The 19,314-nt window shown below is 44.4% G+C and overlaps 1 protein-coding gene across 1 annotated transcript in view; it reads right to left on the bottom strand.

Annotated features, from left to right (window-relative positions):
• The window catches only part of LANCL3 (LanC like family member 3), a 37,878-nt gene extending 21,673 nt beyond the window's left edge, over positions 1-16,205 (bottom strand). Inside the window, exon 1 of the mRNA XM_064151942.1 lies at positions 15,605-16,205. Within this exon, the coding sequence (XP_064008012.1) occupies positions 15,605-16,150 (546 nt within the window). The 5' untranslated portion in view covers positions 16,151-16,205. The remainder of the gene's footprint in view (positions 1-15,604) is intronic.
• Between the last annotated feature and the right edge of the window lie 3,109 nt (positions 16,206-19,314).

Below are 19,314 nucleotides of genomic sequence, written 5' to 3' on the forward strand. Positions count from 1 at the left end.
TTATCTTCCTCAGACGTTCCTGCAGCTACTCTGAGTCATTCAGTACTGGTACAAGATATTAAACCAGATGGAGCACTGGAAACAAATCCTGAAGAATTGAGATTTGTTTGTACACAACTGTGCTCCTCACTGCAAGCAAGTGGAAACATCCAACTGTTTGGACAACTTCCACACTGTGCTGTATATAACACAGTTTGATAATTGTTACTCAGAGCTTTTCTGCAGTCAGTGATCTCTGCTGTGCAGGAACAGTTTCTTCCCATGCTTACTTTGGAGGAAGGAGAGATATGAAGGTGAGACAGAGCGCAAATTGCTGTTGCTGTAGGAAGGCAACTGGAAGGTGCTGTATAAACACCATGGAGAAAAGGCAGCACTATAAATCTGTTCCAAAGCTCCAGAGATGATGAGTGGTGGAGCTGCTGTCCTATGAATTCTGACATGGCTTATGTGCCCCACAACACAGCACTGCCAGGATCTGCATGCCTACCAAAAGATGTCCATAAGACTTCAAGGGCATGTCTAACCTTACTCACCAGCATGGTAAAGTTTTGACTACAAGACTTTTAACCCTTGGCATCCAGAGTACGTTTTATGCAGTGGAAAGGCCAAAAGAATCCTAAGAGAGTGAATCCACAGTATCTCTGCTGGGTGGAGTAGCTGTGTGGTCAGTCCAAAACTTCACTGAGCTTCTGGATGTTGTGCTGTGCTAACCACTGTAAGAACTGGTTCTACCTTTTCATTTGTATTTGCTGTTCAGTCTCATGCAGAATAAATGTAATGAAGCCTAGCATCACTTTACACTAAAGAAAGCACATCACTTTACACTAAAGTAAGCACAGAACTCTGATGTGCTACCACGTTCCATCCAGATGGACAAGGAATGGTGCAGCACATGTGCAGACAACATGCTAACACCTGAACTGAGTACACACAAAACTCAGGCCCTGCACCACGTTCAGCTTACTTGAATCTTGGTTTCTTCCCAGCACAGAGAGTAAGAATTGTAGATAATTCTCCCCAGATACAAGTCCTTGTACTGCTCAAAATAAATCTTGGTTTAGCTTATTTTTTAATCTCTTGAGCTTTTTGGCACTTGTCTCAGTTCAAAACCCAAAGCAATTCTTAGCCAATGGGCTGCCTCTTCTAGACAATTAATGAAGATAATAAATAAGACTGGTTCCTACAGAAGTCCTTTATTAGCAGTCATGATTAGCTTTGCTTGTGGTCTTTCAGCCAATGCCAATGTCCCCATACAAGGCAGCATGAATTAAGTTTGCAAAGTAGATTAATCTTTGACACTGCAGCAAAAGCCCTATTCAAATGTAAACAGGATATTGGCTACCTTGCTCTCACCAGCCACTAACTTTAGAATGCTGTTATTTACAACAAATGATCTTGTTTCTCGAGACTTCTTTGCTTTTCTAAGTCACACTGCTTTATATGCATAGCTCCATTATGCAGATATTTATGAGGCATGTGACATCCAGAAGTTAAGCCTCAATATTTGCTGCTGAGGAACAATGTGGCTACCTGCAAAATTAGTCGGATGAGGTAAATCACACAACGGTGTCATTCACAGAAGGATAAATTAGTCACTTCAAAGCAGCATCAGCATTGCTTTCAAGCAAAGGTAATTCTAGAGAACTCTATGGTGGCATCATGCCACTTTTACTTTGCATGATGATTTGCAATTTGTGCCATGCTAATAAGCCAATGAATAGGAATATCAACTTGAGCTACAAGATGAATGCTGACAACATAATGCAGGAAAACCAGACTGAAGGTGATTGAGTCCTCTGAGTCATCTGAATTTTACCCTACTCTGAATGTGGTAGGAGTCTGATGTAGTAAAAGTTCTGATGATCTGTATGTGGCTCCCAGATTCTCTGAGGCACACTGGCAAAGACAGCTCTCAAGTGAAAGTAACAAAAGAGCTTCCAGTGGCATACAATACCATTAGCACTGCCTGGAATTATGCCCACAACTCCAAATACAATTCATGTCATACTTTAGATACAGACAGTCACTTCAAATTCAATACTGCCACATTTCAAGGGCAGAGTCAGAGCCATGGGATTAATGTGAGCAAGTGTGGGATACTGTGCTTTTTAAAATGCAGCTTACTTGGTAAGTGACAGGATCACCATTCATACTTTCATCCTGCTTAAGAGAAGATTGCCATTTTGTAGTGTAATAAAATTTGGGAAGTGTTACCAGTGTTCCTTTTGTGCTGAATATTCTCTGTTGTGACTGTGTACAAATTAAGCACGTTTGGGAAAAGAGGCTGCTGTGCCAGAAGGTGCAGTTCAGATTACTCTAGAAGAGTACAAACCTCACACAGAAACAAGGAAGAGGAGGAAAAGCCACGAGACAAATAATACTGCCACCAATGAACAAATATTCATTGCACTTAGCCATCAGCTTGCATTTAAAGATCTCAGAGTGCCATAGAATTAACTGACAAGAATTACTGTCAGAGCTTACACTGTGTTGCCCCTGCACTGGGAGCACTCAGTGCCATGCTTCCCTTCTGCTGGATTTGTAATTTCACACGGCTCTTCCTTGCAGCCCTACAGAAGGAAATCTGCAGAGTCAGACAGGAGGGTCCAGACAACTATTCCTGGACCTATGACTGACAAGAGGTGTTTTCCAAGGGAAAAGTCTAACTACAGACATATAAAATTCCTTGCCAGGTGCCTTTCCTGCTTATTCTGTGTGCTTAATATTCTGATGACCTTGCAATAAAGCAGCTTCAAATCAAGGGCTCAGAAGCACACAGAAATCCTCTCATGTCTACTTTGCAAAATTTGAAAAGTATCTCATAAAAAAAACCCCAAACCAAACAACAAAACAAAAAACCCCAAACAAACAGAAAAGCAAAACAAAACACCAAACCAACACACCAAACACACAAACCAAAACCAAAAACCCAAACAAAATACCCTCTTTCGTAGTCCCTGTGCTTGAAGGTCATCCTGGCTCTCTGCAGACAGCAGGAAGAATGTTTTATCACCCCTGGCTTGTAACTTGGCTTTCAGAAAAAGGTTTCACCTTCTTCCCCTGATGCATCCTTAGCTCCCCACATATAACGTGTGACAGGGAGCCCCCTCCCTCACTGGCAAACAGCAAGCTGATATTGTTGATTATTATAGGTGCTTAGGAAATAATCTTCTCATAGCTCAGGGGTACAGGTACTTTCAGGGTATTTCTTGTCTTCCTTTAACTATGGGGCAGGATCCACCTCTTAACGATTGTCCAGACGTTTCAACTAACAGATGCTCAGTGCTGCAGGGGTGCAAGGCACTGAGGAGCCCTTGGGCTGCAGCATGCTCTAATGCTGCTTTGGTTTTGTAAAATAAGCTTTGCACTAAAGCTCTTCAAACCCTGAATTTTCCCAATTACCTAAAAGAGCCAGGAACAATTTTGTTAATCTTAATGCTTAGCTGCTGGGTGAAGATCTTGCTGTTCCTCGACACAGCAAAGATGGACAAGGAGGGATACAACCAATGTTTAAGGCACCAAATGGCTCTTCTCAACCTTTCCAAAATGCAGGGTCTTCCCTGCTTGCATCTGTAAGAGAAAATACTGCAATACTTTGCCCCTCCAAGGTACTGGAGGTAGTCTGAACTTGAATAGCACTGAATAGCACTGGTTTGGGTAAAGAGGCACATGGAGCAGGAATGACTGCAATTTATGTGAGCCACATTTCACAGAATGTCAGGGGCTGAAAGGGACCTCAAAAGATCATTCAGTTCAACCCTCCTGCCGGAACAGCATCACCTATACCAGGTCACAGAGAAACATGTCCAGGAAGAATTTACTATCTTCAGAGGGAGACTCCACAACCCCCCTGGGGCAGCCTGTCACAGTGTTCTGTCACCCTCACAGTGAAAAAACTTCCTCCTCATGTTTACATGAAACTTTCTAGGTCTCAGCTTCCACCCACTGCTCCTCGTCCTGTCAATGGGCATCACTGACAATTCACTTTTATGGCCCTACTTGGGTGCTTAAGGATGGAGAGAGACTGTTTGCAAAGGCCTGTGGCAATAGAACATGGGGCAATGGCTTCAAACTAGAGAGCAGTAGATTTAGATGGATGGTAGGAACAGGTTCCTTACTATGAGGGTGGTGAAACACTGGAATGAGTTGCCCAGGGAGGGCCCACACCTGGAGATCTTCAAGGTGAGGCTTGACAGGGCTCTGGGCAACCTGATCTAGTGGAGGATGTCCCCGCTGACAGCAGTGGGAGTTGGACTAGATGACCTTTGGGGGTCCCTTCCATCCCAGACAATTCTATGATCCTGTGCTTTCCATGTACTAACTCAGGGATTGTTCTGCATAGAGAAGACTCAGGGGAGGTTTTATGAATGTGTATAGAGTAGAGATGATGGAGCCAGTGCTCAGTTAGAGAACATTCTACTTAAACAGGAAAAAGAAACATTTTTTTTACTGTGAGTGAGGGTGGCCAAACAGGAATAGGTTGTCCAGGGAGGTCACAGAGTGGAGACACTCAAAAGCAAGCAGGCAGCATGCTTGTGGAGCCTGCTCTGAGCAAGATGCTGGACCAAAGATCTCCTGGGATGCCTTCCAGCCTTGGCCATGCTTTGACCCTAAGGCTATGCTAAATCCCAGTGTAAGTGAATATGTTGATACACTGTTCAGGCAGATGCTATAGATTTTACTCCTCTAGAGATCTTGAGATTCAATTCTGATTTTGACTTGGCTTACCTATGTTTTTTAAATGTACCTGACAATATCTGTTTCAACAAAATAAGCTACCAGTCCCACAGAATCACATAATGGTAGGGGTTGAAATGGACCCCTGGAGACCATCTACTCCAACCTCCCTGATAAAGCATCTTCTCCTAGAGCAAGTCCCACGGTGCTCAGAGAATAAAATCAAACCAGGAAAATGCATTAATTGTAGAACTCTGTCTACATTTTGCCTTCTGGATGTGTAGAAGTTACATAAGCATTATTCTCAGGTATTTCTGATGGCATAATAAAAACTGTGTATGTACAAAACCAGCAGCCTGGAGGAAGAAAGCTTATAATTGATTCATCTCTACAAGACCAAGAACAAACAAATCAATATTTATTTAAAGAGCTTGAAGAAGTTTGTTCTGCTGTTCTGCTCCTAAGAATTTTTCCTGACTTCATATTTGACCAATTTATGTCTGCTCAGATGTAAACAGTTACATGTGGAATGGATCTTGGGATCCATTGCTATTTTACCTGTACACTTGTCAAATTAATCACTGGCTTAGCCTTAGAAAACCAAATCAATTAAGTACAACATTAGCCATTTCACAGATGGCTAGCAGAAATATCTAGAGACTGAGAGGTGCTTTACAAAGAGGCAAAGAGGAGAAGAACCTTAGTGTGAACACCATGCTTGCAGTCCTATGAACATCTATGGCAAGGCTTCCAATCCCTGACTGTACTAACCCTTCACTGCAAGACAATCTGTGCTTTTATTAGGACACTTCCAGTAAGCCAAACCCCAACACTCTGTAATTTTGGACCAAGCACTAAGAAACATCTATAAAAGGACAGACTTAACACTGACTCATGCTGCTGGTGAATCAAAACAATATATAAAGTGGCCCCTTACTAAAGATGACAGATATAGGGAGAGAGTTAATACTGAGCTTTATATTAGCAACAGAAGTAAATCACAAGAACAGACTGAACTTAACCTCTAGATATTTCTTGAGATTTCACTTATGCCTTCATTTCCAATGTGGACAGAACAATTAACTTAAAATGGAGCTCTCAAATCTATTGGTCCAACTATACCTCCACAATGGAACTCCTATCACTTCACAAATGTCCCTTGAATGTACAATGGCACATCTGGTGCTACAACATAAAACATGTCCCTGGTTTTATTCACAGAACAGAGCAAAGGAGATTCTCTAGTTGCAGATAACGAAGTTGAAGATTTTAATTTTGTGTATCACAGCACAGCTTCTGCAGTACAATGATTCTCTGTCTTTACATGACACCTACCTACTTCACTTGTTCAGAGGCTTTTCCTAGTGAATGTAGCAGTGGCCCATTAAAAGACTGCTGGATAATAGCAGGTCATGAGCTGGATGTGAGTCAGTGTCACACTGGTGTGAGATGCGAACACCTTACTGAGCTGTATAAATAGAAACAAGACCTGGAAGAAACACAAAGTTATCTCTCTGCTCAATTAGAAAGGCCTGTGCCAGAACCATGTGTCCAACTTCTGGCACTCTTCAGGAAAAGGCTAGAAAGAGTCTGGTGCAGCACAACAGGAACGACTAGAGGTGTAGAAAACAGGACACACGTGGGAAGGGTTAGGGTTGTTTGTGTAGAGAAAGAAGGATGAAGGGTAGTAATTTCTGCAGTCTTGAAATATGTGTAGAGCTTCTGTAAAGAGGAATAGAATTTCTCACTGTTTCTCAATGGACAGGACAAGGAATATCAGACTTAAACTGCAGCAAGATTCGGATTAGTCATTAGGCTAGGCCTTCTAATGAAGCAGTGTCTCTGACAGCCAAGGCAAACTCCAGATCCTTCATCACTGGGGGAAACAAAGAGCAGGTTAAAGAGGCTGCCAGGGATGACACAGGCACATGCCTGGGGGATAGATGGAACCCTAAATTATCTCTCAAGGTCCCAGTCAGTTCTCTGATTCAACAGGGATATCATTTGGTTGTCAGAACTGAGCACACAGACTGGAGAATACTGCCAGTATGGAATATGCAACACCCAGAATTTTCCAAACTGGCACTGACCCACCAATAGAGAGCTGCTTTGTCCTGGGCTGCTTCTAGTCCCAGGCCTTACACTCCTGAAAACAGCTTCCATTTCCTTGACACTGAAATCAAAATCTGACCAGTGCATCCTAACATTTACAAAGCTCAACCACCTTAACATTGTAGCAATGAGGGAATGGAATTAATCTTTTGAAGAGAAAGATTAGCCACACAATAATTAAATGCATTGGACAGCTATAAGGTGCATTTATCTGCCACATGTTTACCCCCCAGCTCATCCAGTGCTATCTGACATCATTCCATCTCACTCATGATCCACCGTTCCTCAACAAGAGATATTAAGCCATTAAAATCAGGTATTCAGGAATGCTGAAGAAACAGATTGACAGTTCTGCTCTCAGAGATCAAAATATATCAAGCTGAGAAACACCAAATGACTCAGCAACACCTTGGACTGCCATTAAGATACTCCTTGATCATATTTTTATATTAAAATGAAACAGCTATTTCAATTATTTTGCCTTGCTACTCTTAGGGAAAAAATTAATCATTTCTCTAACCATCACTTGAAAATAATCCTACAACATAGATAAGAAATAATTGTTTTTGACAGTGTGTTTTCATTGAGCTCTGTTGTAATGGAGCAGACAGAAGGTTACGCAACATCACTCGGCGCTTAATCTCATGCTTGTCAATGGCCAAAGAGCTTCACGACAGACAGAGAGAAGCATTTTGACAGACTGTCTTATGGTGACCTGATTGCATATATTGAATTCTGATTTTTTTAAAGGAGGTGGAATAGAGAAGCTGGCTGACAAACAGAGCTCCCATTTATAGCAAAAGCCTTACGCCACGCTGTGACAGCAAGCTGCAGCAACAGCAGAGCAGGACCATGAGACTTACCCCTTTTAACTGCCTCCCTGGTCCTCTCTACAGTTTGTCTACTGCTTGAAGGCAAGGCTGAAGGCAGCAGTTTACTGGCTGAGTAAACTGCTCTGCAGTCTTTATATAGCCTGTCAGTAGGGTGGTAGGTTGCTTTTAAGACTGTCCAGCTGAATTAACAGAAGAAGTAGGGTCTATTGATTTAATGGAAGAGAGAGGAAAGAAGAGGATGGTTTCTATATTGGGGCCCTGATAGCTGTGGCCATTAGCTGTGCTATGATCTATGTACATGTCTAATGTTTTTCCAATGTGCATTAAATGACAACAAAGAAGCTTAAGATTTAATTTAATCCCTTCGTTTCAGTGTTGCAAAGTGCTAAGGATGTTACCCTTTCATTGGTAATTGTTGTTAGCATCGTGCTCTTTTGTTCCTCTCAGGAGCAGCTCAGTCTTTTACATTTCTGTTTCTTTAGCCTGGCGTCAAAGTAAGGCTTACGAACTGCACTAACATTTAGGTCCCATACTAATTTATAGTATTGCGTACATGTAACAGGGAAATGTTGTTGGAAGAAATCTGGTGACATTCATGAAAACGCCTGTATGTTCTTCCAGACACCAAGCTGTTATCTCAGTTATTCCTCAGAGAAAGAAAATATGGGATATAAGGCAAAATGTTGTGCTCTGAATGTGCAAGTACCAAATATGATGACAGCTATTTTCATATGAGTCTATGCAAAGAGAACACAGTGACAGAAGACTGACAAAACCCAAGCAGATAGAAATAGTCATTTTCCTCAACAATATGTAGCTTACTCCCCTGCCTGCGCCTGCAAACATTTCTCTCCCTGTCTCTTCCACATTTCTCCCTGTCTCTTCTCTTCTGTTGAACTTCTGTCTTCTAAATTGAATATATTAGCCATCAGATCAACAACAGGATGCCAGAGAACCTGATTTTAGGTTTAAATCTCTCCTGCTCCAGGATCTGCATTATTTCTTGCCTTTTTCCCTTCATCTTTGATTTCTGCCACCCCTTTTATTTTTGCCAGTAATTTACTCTTTTCCTTTTTTATGCTTTTTTTTATTGACTCTTCCTTTCTCCTCTCTCTCTCCTCTCTGCTCAGCCTCTGTCAAGCACTGTTTTCCCCCATGCCTGCCTGTTTCTCTGCCTTCACGTAATCCACACTATATGCACTCTTTCTTTCTGCTATGTCATGCATTGTGAGCTTTGAGTTAACAGAGTTAACTGTGGCTTTTGGTCCTTTATGAGAACCGTGCTGAAAACTCACTATTAGCCTCTATCATAAATACCAAGTATAGCTACCAGTTTCATAGTAAAGTTCTTTGACATATGCCTAAAATACAAGATACAAAAATCTGAACACCTAAGACAATGAATTTAAGAAACTTCCTCTAAACTATGCCACTAAATTGACCCCAGGTAAGGACAAATTCTTTTAGGAACAAGTTCTTTATCATGAGGGTGGTGGAACATTGGAATGGGCTGCCTAGGGAGGTGGTTGAGACTCCACCACTGGAGATACTTAAAGTGATTCTGTTATTCGTGAGGTTCGACAGGGCTCTGGGCAATCTGATCTAGACGGGGATGTCCCTGTTTACTGCAGAGGAGGGTGGACTAAATGACCTTTGGAGGTCCCTTACAAACCAGACCATTCTACGATTCTAAAATGCCATGAAGAAAAGCAGCATCTGCTTAAGCCCAGCACCTCTCTGCTGGAGAGATCCCCTGCCTCTCTGCCTCAAACACTCTGATGTCCCTGGATACTTCCAGAGATTCAGTCACCAGATACTCTATAGAGGCCCAAAGAACTGCTCAGCACCTTTTCCACAAAAAACCCTTGTACTGATTCCTGCATTTTGTTCGTCAATTCTCATCTTCAAGGCAGAGGCAGAAAGCTCTGCTCTGCAGGGGACAAAGACGCTGAATTCAACACCTCTGCTTCTATCAGGCTAAGAAGCAGTACCAACAAACTCTAAAGGACAACCTGAAAGTACTCCATGCTGAAGATGATGAAGATGAATGAATTGACAAAGCTTAAGATTTAATTTTTGGGATGTGAAATTTGAACGAGTTAGAAGAATGATGGGAAAACAGAGATCTATTTTGGATTAAAGAGATGCCTTGGGATAAATGCACTTATTTTTATGTGTGTCTGTGTGTGTGCTAAAAACTGATCTTACAACATCAGTATTACTACTTGGGCTGCTTTTTTAGCAAAACCATGATGCTGCACAGGCAAACATTCTTCCAACAGCACAATGCAGCACAGCTTTTGTACAGAACTATCTTTTCAGAAGATGGATGCAGATTAATACCACTCTTCACCTATAAGCAGCTGAAATCTGTACTGCTGCAACAGAATATATAACATATGTAGCTAAACATGTCAACCAAACCTCCAATCCTAGCAGGATCCACACCAAAACTTCTGTACTAGAGTGCTTTTTTTTACTGGCTGTTAAACAATAAACTTGAAATTTGGCATTTTCAACCCCAAATTTTCTGCTTTAACTCTACAAATGGCTATTCAGTGTCCCCCACGTTGAACTGAATTCAAGTGGCCGTTTTTATGATGTCCTTATCTCTGAATTTCAAGGCTGTTTAAAACAAAAATTCTCTTCTCCTGCTGGAAGCAAAGAAATTCTAAAAAGTTGACCCAAACTACTTCAGCATATTTTGATTAAAAATCTAGATGCAAATAATTCCATCTGCTTTGCTGTTTACTTCAGAAAGTTCCTATTTTCAACTCCCCATTTAAATTCATCAGTTTAAGGAAATTAATGCAAAATTTAGCCATCTGCATGTGGTTTGGGAAACTGTGGCTAGAAGATGTAGATTTAAAGGAGGCAAGCTAGGATCAGGGGCTTTTTATCTTTACTGTTTTCTCATTTTAATCCTCTGTGGCAAAAAAATGACATCTTGGCTGTGTAGTGGCCTGTGTAAAATGAAATAATGAAATTAGTACAGCTCCAGCTAGCACCACAATATTTGACATTTTGAACACCACAATGTTTCAGATAAACTTGCAAATTCTTCTATAGAGAGAAAGGACATCAATGGGCACAGAGATGGGACTAAATCTAACCTCAAAGGAGAACCTTCCCTTTCAGGAGGAGGTGAGATACAAAGCCCAACACAGGGACTTTGTGCAACGGCACTTGGAAGTGGGTATTTCTTCTGTGGGTATTCTGTAAGTCTCCCTTTCTAAGATGAGTCCCTTGAGTGTCTTTCCTAAACATTACGTTCAGCAGTAATACATTTACATTCCACTTAAAAAAGCTGAAAAGGAATATATTCTAGGTAGGATTCAGGAAGCACCTTCCACATACACGTTCCAAATATTTTTCTAAGAGACTGAAAAAAAAATGCAGAGTGAAGTAACCTACAACAGTCTTTAAACACTAGCTGGATGGAAGACTCTAAGGAACAGGTAATATCATCTAGAGCTGTCTGAGGAGTTGAAAGAAAATAATTTTCAATCAGGAGGAAGTTCTTCACAGAGAGAGTGATTTCCCATTGGAATGGGCTGCCCAGGGAGGTGGTGGAGGCACCATCCCTGGAGGTCATCAAGAAAAGACTGGATGAGGCACTTGGTGCCATGGTCTAGTTGACTGGCTAGGGCTGGGGATAGGTTGGACTGGATGATCTTGGAGGTCTCTTCCAACCTGGTTGATTCTATGATTCTATATCTTCTTACCCAGAATATCAGTAGAAATATTGGCTGGACCTGTCAGGCCCTGTGCACTGCACATCAGTCGGTTCTACTGCCTTTTAAAGCCAGTCCTGACACACATTTCCCTTGCTGTGACACCCAGAACCCAGACAAGGCACAGCAGTGCTATTTGTTTTCTGTGTACGGGGTGAAGTTGGTCAACTCGATTTGCAGTCTTGCCAGGTTCAAGAGAAAAGAGGCTCTGGTGATACACAGCAGCCAGGGTATTTATGGTTTTTAGCAGGGCCCTACACTCAATGGAGTCCTACTATAAAGACCATTGTCCTTTCTGGGCATCCCATGACAGAGTAATATCAGAACTGTGCCCTCCCTTGTGAAGGGAGAACAACCTTGGAAACATACACCAAATCATGCTGTACATTTATTGGAAAAGGAATCTGAGATGTCTCTGGTTTACAGAGACACAAAGCTTAACCATAGAGGCATGAAAGACCTCTCAAGACTCAGTCTAGGGGCTCAGCCCCCAAGGGAACTGGCTTGGCTGTGTTGCAGGCATAGTGTCCTGCTTCAGTTTGTCACCACTGCAACTGCAGGCAAGGGTCTCTTACGGTGTCCCAAACGTCCTTCAAAACTATGGTCTCTAATGAAACCACAGCATCACACAGTCACATAAAACACTGCCCAGCCTCCTACAGGGTACACTGCTACCTGTCACTGTTTTTTCTGCTTGCAATCCAGACCTAGTGGGAGTCAGTCAAGTCCATTGGTTCTTTCAGTTATTAAAAGAAAACCTGAGCTGTGCTAAGCGGCGGTTAACATCTTAGCAGATGGTGATGCAAGGAGCCACTTGAACTTCTGTACCTTTTCCTCTGCCATCTGACAGTTACATTGCCAGAAGGAACCGCAACTACTGAGACACACCATGCTCCATCAACCACGAAATGGGACAGAAACATCACTGAGAAAAAAATGAAGAAAGGGTAAAATACCATCTGAATGGGGCAGGGGGACACACCACCGTTTTAATGGTGCCTTCCTGCTGTTTTCATAAGCAAATTGATACTGAGTCAAGAGAATCAGAAGCAGGACTGACACATTTCCCCAAGAGTATATAATGAGTGAACACTATAAGCATCAGAGAAAGAGGTACACAAAGACAGAACATAAACAAAATTTCCTCTGAACAGTGAAAACACAGGAGTTAGGGACAGTTACAGTACATGCACCCTTACTTATATGTACCTTATACAAATGAAACATTGTTTCTACCAAAACAGTATTTTATCCATCTCTGCCTGGGAAGCACTGACTGCAGTGTAATGGAAATTAAAGAAAGGATAAAAAGAAGCATCTTTCCTAATGCATAGTGCATGAAGAAAGTCAGATCCCGTTAAGCTTTGCCTGTTGAAGTAATCCTTATTCATGCAAAAACTCTCAATTAATTCATCAGGGGAAAATGCTGCATTAGTCTAAAACTCTGAAAACCAGCTGAATGCAAATTCCTTCTTCATATGAGGTCAACCTTATTCAACAGACTGGATCCTTCAGTACAGTCTATTAACTATCTGAAGAACATGTGAAGCTTTAAAACAGAGACTCTTTAGAGAGAAATTGAAGCACCAAGGCACAGCAACTGAGCTAAATTGGTGAAACAGAGCAGCCTCGTTCCTTCCCTTCCCAGAAAACACAAAAGCCAAGCTCACAACATAAACGGCAAAATTTGCTCAAAAAACCTTTCTTCAAGGGCAAGCAATTTCTTGTATATAGGTCACCATTTGACTTCTTCAGAGGGAAAACCAACTATACAGGCAGCAGCAGCAGCTGTATTTCAATGTAAGGAATGGATTTTACTTTGTGCTGGAAATGTTTGCACCGTGTCCTCAAAAAAAAAAAACCCAGAATGTGGGAAACAAGAAAACATGCTGCAGTGAGCCATGTGAGACTGTGCACAATCAAATTACAGGAGGTAGCATTTTCCAGTAGTTCCAATCACAAGACCTTGCTTCTATTCTGGGATGCACCTGGCTTACCGTTTGACCTTGGGTGATAAACGACATGCACTCTCTCTGGGCATCCCTTTCTTCATTGGTAAAAAGATGCAAGGTATGGTCTGGTAATGTACTAATTAAAATAATTATATATTAGGATAGGAACATTTATTAAAGGACTGCAATTTTGCTCAAGAGTAAGTACACATAGACTAGAAATCACTATCATTTCCCTCATTAAGGAGCAAGATATTTTTAATTGAAGTTTTCTCTTTTGTTAAAATTAAAGTTGGTTTTATTAGCACTTAACAGTTTAGATTATTCTGCTTAATTTGTTGCAGGATACATTTAAAATTACAATGTAGAGCCAATACATACACTGTCGTGGAAGGATGGTAGCTTATGGACTAAAACATCAGCAAGGGGACGCATAATAATGTGGTTTACTGGCAAAATAAACCCCTCTAGGATTGCACTTAACCCACTTGCTAAATGGATTCCACAACAAGTGCATACCTATGTTCATCTGTAGGGATGTTAAACTCTTTACAGCTGCATAAAGCACAATTTTGCAACAAACAAGCAGGGGGGAGAGCATTTCCCTTCCTCAGGCTTCCTGTCAGAGGTGACTGCACCTACCCTCACCTGTTCAGCAATTCCTCTCAATGTCATAAGCCAAATGGACTAAAATAAGCATTAGAATCCAGTGTGCCACTTCACTCAGCTGGTATGCCATGGCATCATGATAAGTACTGACATAGGTTTTTAACACACTCCCTCAATGCAAAGTGAACTAAAAACGAAGATTTACTCCTCACAGGAATTAATCACTTTCTTCTGTGAGGAATTCCCCTCAGTCTGGCACTGATGGACACTGAATGTAGGATTGTGATGAGTCTGCAAAACTTTTCTCCCATAGAAAATGCTGTCAGAAAGAAAAGTTTGGTTATGTTACGGTTGCAAACAACATAACCATGATTATGGTTATGATTGTCAGACAATTCTGTACAAAGAAACAGTTGGCATGTATAGCATGCTTCTTTAAATGCTTAATGCTGTAAACTTTTTTTGTTAAAAGCAATCAAAACATTTAACTAACTTAACATTCTTCTTGCCTTCTCTCGTTACCCCGGGATATCCCAAGTCCTCCATTAAATGAACTTCCTTGGACACTGACTGCAGTGACTGGTATCAAACGGGGCAGAGCCACTTGTTTTTACATAATTTATTTACTTGTAACAGTTCCTTCCTCTCCCAGGAGGAAAGAAAGCCAGAAGCAGATGAACTTGCAAATCAGTGATTAACAGAGAAAACACAGATTGGACCTGACAAGATGACAGGAATCAAAAATCAGGAACAAATTCCTGCTCAGATACTGCACTGACCGCTTAGTAACAAACACCACAGCAAACAGAATCAGTTGCACTAATTATGATGCCATGGTCAGGGGAAGCTCTGAATTATCAGCACTGACAATGACAATATCCTGGGGTAAAGTCCCGGCTACTGAAATAAACACCACACGGAAATAAACACCACACTGAACAGCAATCACATCTCACACTTACAGAAAAATCAGCTCTCATTCATGAAAAGCGCCAAAACACATGGCCAGATTTCAAAGAGACTGCCAGCTTCTGTGTGCTGAGGTTAGTTAAGATCAAGTGCTTATGAAAATATGGTTCCCTGCTTCCAAATTATAGCACGGCATCACTTACTACTACAAGGTTCCTTACTCTGCATTACCCAATACTATATATATTTTTTTATCCACTTCATTTTACATAAATACTCTTGGAAAAGCCCGGGGATGCTCCAGCCAAACAATTCGCCACCTGGCAACCAACAGCTGATGCTCTCGGCGTGCCCGAGAAGCTACTTGCAGTGGGATGCTGCCCTCGCCGGTGCCCTGCCCTTGGTTCGGGGTCGCACCCTACGTGCTCTGTGCCCTCCACTCCCTCTAGCAGAAGATACATCTTTAACTTTGGGGAAAGAGTGCTGCGGAGAATCAACTACTCGACATGATCCCCCGGGATTCTTCCTTGAATTTCCCCCCAGAGTGCAAGCTGGAAAAGGCGCTTCACCCCCCCGCCCCTTTTTTTCCCTTTTACGGTAAGAGCCTCGGCACCGGTGCATCCCCACATGCGAGGGCACTGCTCTGTCTCGGCAGCACCGCAGGGCAAGCCGCCAGGGTGCCAGCCCGAGGCACTGCCGCCAGCTCCCGGGGGTCCCGCCAACAGCCCCGACAGCGGGATCGGTCTCCCCGTGTGTGACCCGCCGCCCCTGCTCTTACCTCCATGCCCAGCCGCTGCTTCAGCACCAGGGCGGCGCACAGGTAGCCGGCGCGGCCGACGAAGAGCTCGTCGGAGCCGCACTCGAGGAAGGAGAGCGGGGCGCAGACCTCGCTCAGCTCTCGGAACTTGTCCAGCGGCCGGGCGAAGTCGGGCAGCCCTAGGGCGCGGTAGACCAGAGCCGCCACCGCGTACACCCCGGCGCCGCCCAGCAAGAAGGCGGCGCGGGTGTCGGCGTCGACCTCGCCGCTGCCCTCCTGGTAACGCAGGCAGGCGTCCACGACGCGGCGGGCCGCCCGCAGATAGGCCTCCCGCGACGGCGCGAAGAGCGGGCACTGCGCGACGTGGTAGAGCATGTAGGCCACGCCGGCCACGCCGCCGTATAGCCCGCCCTGGCAGCCGCGGGGGCCGCCCAGGGGCGGCAGCTCCCGCAGGATGCGCTCGATGGTGGCCGTCACCAACGGCACCGCCGCCTCCCTGTCCGGCGCTGCCGCCGGGCTGCCCGGGTAGTCATCGAAGCGGTTGGCGAAGCAGCGCTGGCTCTCCATACCCCCGCCGGCGCGGCGCTCTGCGCAGCGGGGAGCAGCGGGAGGGAGCGAGCGGGGAGCTGCCGGGGGAGGGGGCGGGGGAGCGGGGAGGAGGGAGCGCGGCGGAGGCGGGAGGGAGCGGGAGAGGCGGGAAAGAGGCGCCCCCGCGGTCGCCTGTCGGGGAAGGTGCGCTGCCGTGCTCGAGAGCGGTGGCGGGCGAAGCGTCTGCTGCCGAACCGGCGGCAGCGGAGGTGAAGGCGAGATGAGCGCTCAGTGCCTGGGTCGGGTCTGTACGGGGTGGCCGCCGCCTCCCCGACCCCGGGCCAGAGCGACCGCCGCTGTCGCCCCTCAGTGCCGCGCGGAGCCGTAGGCCGCCGCCTCACCTGATCTCAGCGGTCGCTTCCCAAGCGGCCAGTGGACTGTGAAGGAGGTGTGTGTGACTGACCCGGATTTCCAGAGCGCCGGGCCGAGCCATGGTGTCCAGCTCGTCCTGCCGGTGGCTTTCCACATCGAAGGCTCTGCTGTGCTTCTGCAGATCTCGGAGAGGGTTTTTTTCATCCTTTTCTGCCCCATTGCTGCCGGGAGATGCGGCTCAGGGATGAGTGCCCGGCCCGCAGGAGAGATCATGGTGAGGGACGGGTGGCCCGAGCGCTCCTGAGTTACTCCTGGAAGTGGAACAGCCCCTCGGGGGCTTCTGCAACCAAAGGTGAAAGATGTAGCTAAATCCAAACGAGGGCAGCCCAGGGGCAATTTACATGGAAAGCTAAGCAAGCCCTCAGCAGACCAGCAATGGCACAAGGCCATCTTTGGTCCCTTTCTTTCATGTGTAAGCCAAGAAGAGCTTGTGAGGAAGAGGAAATTTAGACCACTGAATAGATTCCTAGCTAAAAAGAAGGGGAGAAAAAAAAAAAGAAGGAAAACCTTGAAGCCACTCTAAGGTAAGGGAAATGTAGAATCTAAGCACAACTGTTACATGCTACAAATACACAGTTGTCATATCTTCCTGTGATGCTGTGAACATAAGCAGCATAAGTGAATTTATACCATCAAAAATCCATGACTTAGGGTCACCTGGTAGTCTCTGGTACTGATAGTAATTGAGGGCCTCCCCAAAAGAAGTTGGAAGAGGCAGCTTGCTGGAGGCACCAGCCAGTAGCCAGCAGCTAGTGCAGCAGTAGCTACAGCTAAAACATAGCTTTGGACCTTTCTAGTGTTGTGGCTGGTTTCTCTTCACAGAATCACAGAAACATTCAAGTTGAAAAGACCCTCAGAATCACCAAGTCCAATCAGTAACCTTGCTCTACAAGGTGCACCCTAAACCATATCCCCAAGCACCACATCCAAAGGACTTTAAAACACATCCAGGGTTGGTGACTCAACCACCTCCCTGGGCAGCCCATTCCAAAGCATGACCACTCTCTGTGAAAAAAAAATCATAATGTCTAGTTTAAACCTCCCCAGTTTGAAACCATTCCCTCTTGTTCTATCACTATTTACCCATGTGAAGAGATCAGCACCAACCTCTTCACAACATCCTTTAAGGTAGCTGTAGACAGCAATGAGGTCTCCCCTCAGCCTCCTTTTTTTCAAACTAAACAGCCCCAGCTCCTATCTCTTCCTATCTCCCCCTCAAAGTAACTTCAACTCTGTGCAACTCCTAACATGCACTTTCACACCTACATTTCATTTCGACTCACCTCTCCTTATTCTTTCCTTCCTTTTTTCCCCCAGGGTTTATGATCATGTGACAGACATTTGCTTCCACACTCTGATTTTCATTTCTACACTTTCCTTCAGTGCATTTTTGCCATGCTTAAGTACATTCAAGTCTATGTTTGTACAGTCTTCCTTAAAGCTCTATTTTCCTGGCTGATTCGTGGTTGCATCATATATGGATTCTACCACACTGATTTTGGTGAAAATGTCCTACCAATGGATAAGACATCTCACTGATATATTATTTTCTGTCATAAACACTCTTCTGTTGGTCCACTGATGGAGTACAGGCTGTAGCTAAGTGTTTTCCAACGTGGTTTGTGCTGGTTGTAGAGAAGTGTATTTCCTAAGTGCTCTCTTAAGTTAAAATTTGGGAGTTTTAGTTTTGAGGCCATTCTGCATTTTGGAGATGCTTGCTTCATTTTTTTTTTTTTTTTTACTTAAAAGGGCTGATGCTTTCTTGCAGTCATCTGGGGTGGGAGGTGTCTTGGACATGATATTGCCATTGGACATGAAGGAATCCTTGCACTGTAGGTGATCGCCTGCACTCAGTAACAGGACGAATAACCTCAGTGCAGACACTACTTTTTGAGAACCTCAGCATGGGGGACTGGATCTCTGCCAGTTTCAGCAGCAAAGGGTTAAAGGAAAATGCAGACCTCATAAGACAACCAGTTGAGCTAGAAACACTTTTTCTGTACTCAACACTGGTCAGGCCGCACCTTGAGTGCTGTGTCCAGTTCTGGGCCCCTCAATTCAAGAGAGCTGTTGAGGTGCTGGAAGGTGTCCAGAGAAGGGCAACAAAGCTGGTGAAAGGTCTGGAACACAAACCCTCTGAGGAGAGGCTGAGGGAGCTGGGGGTGTGCAGCCTGGAGAAGAGGAGGCTCAGGGGGGACCTCATTGCTGTCTACAACTACCTGAAGGGACATTGTAGCCAGGTGGGGGTGGCCTCTTCTGCCAGGCAACCAGCAACAGAACAAGGGGACACAGTCTCAAGTTGTGCCGGGGAAAGTATAGGCTGGATGTTGGGAGGAAGTTGTTGGCAGAGAGAGTGATTGGCATTGGAATGGGCTGCCCAGGGAGGTGGTGGAGGCACCGTCCCTGGAGGTGTTCAAGAAAAGAGTGGATGAGGCACTTAGTGCCATGGTCTAGTTGACTGGCTAGGGCTGGGTGCTAGGTTGGCCTGGATGATCTTGGAGGTCTCTTCCAACCTGGTTGATTCTATGATTCTGTATGAGGGTCAGCTAAAAGTACAATATTTTCCAAAAAGGAGTCAGTAATAATATGCCAAAAAGGAACAACTTCCATGCTTTGGAGAGTTGTTAGACAAAATAAAGAGTGCTTAGCCACTGCAGGGTTAGTAGCTACCATACAGCAATCAATCAAGAAATGAGGATGACTATTTCTGCTGTACTCCTTTTGCATAAGAGCATTAAACCACCAAAGCCAAATGGAGAGCTACATTAAAA

This window comes from Pogoniulus pusillus, chromosome 12, assembly GCF_015220805.1.
Source record: "Pogoniulus pusillus isolate bPogPus1 chromosome 12, bPogPus1.pri, whole genome shotgun sequence".
NCBI classification, from domain to species: Eukaryota; Metazoa; Chordata; class Aves; order Piciformes; family Lybiidae; genus Pogoniulus; species Pogoniulus pusillus.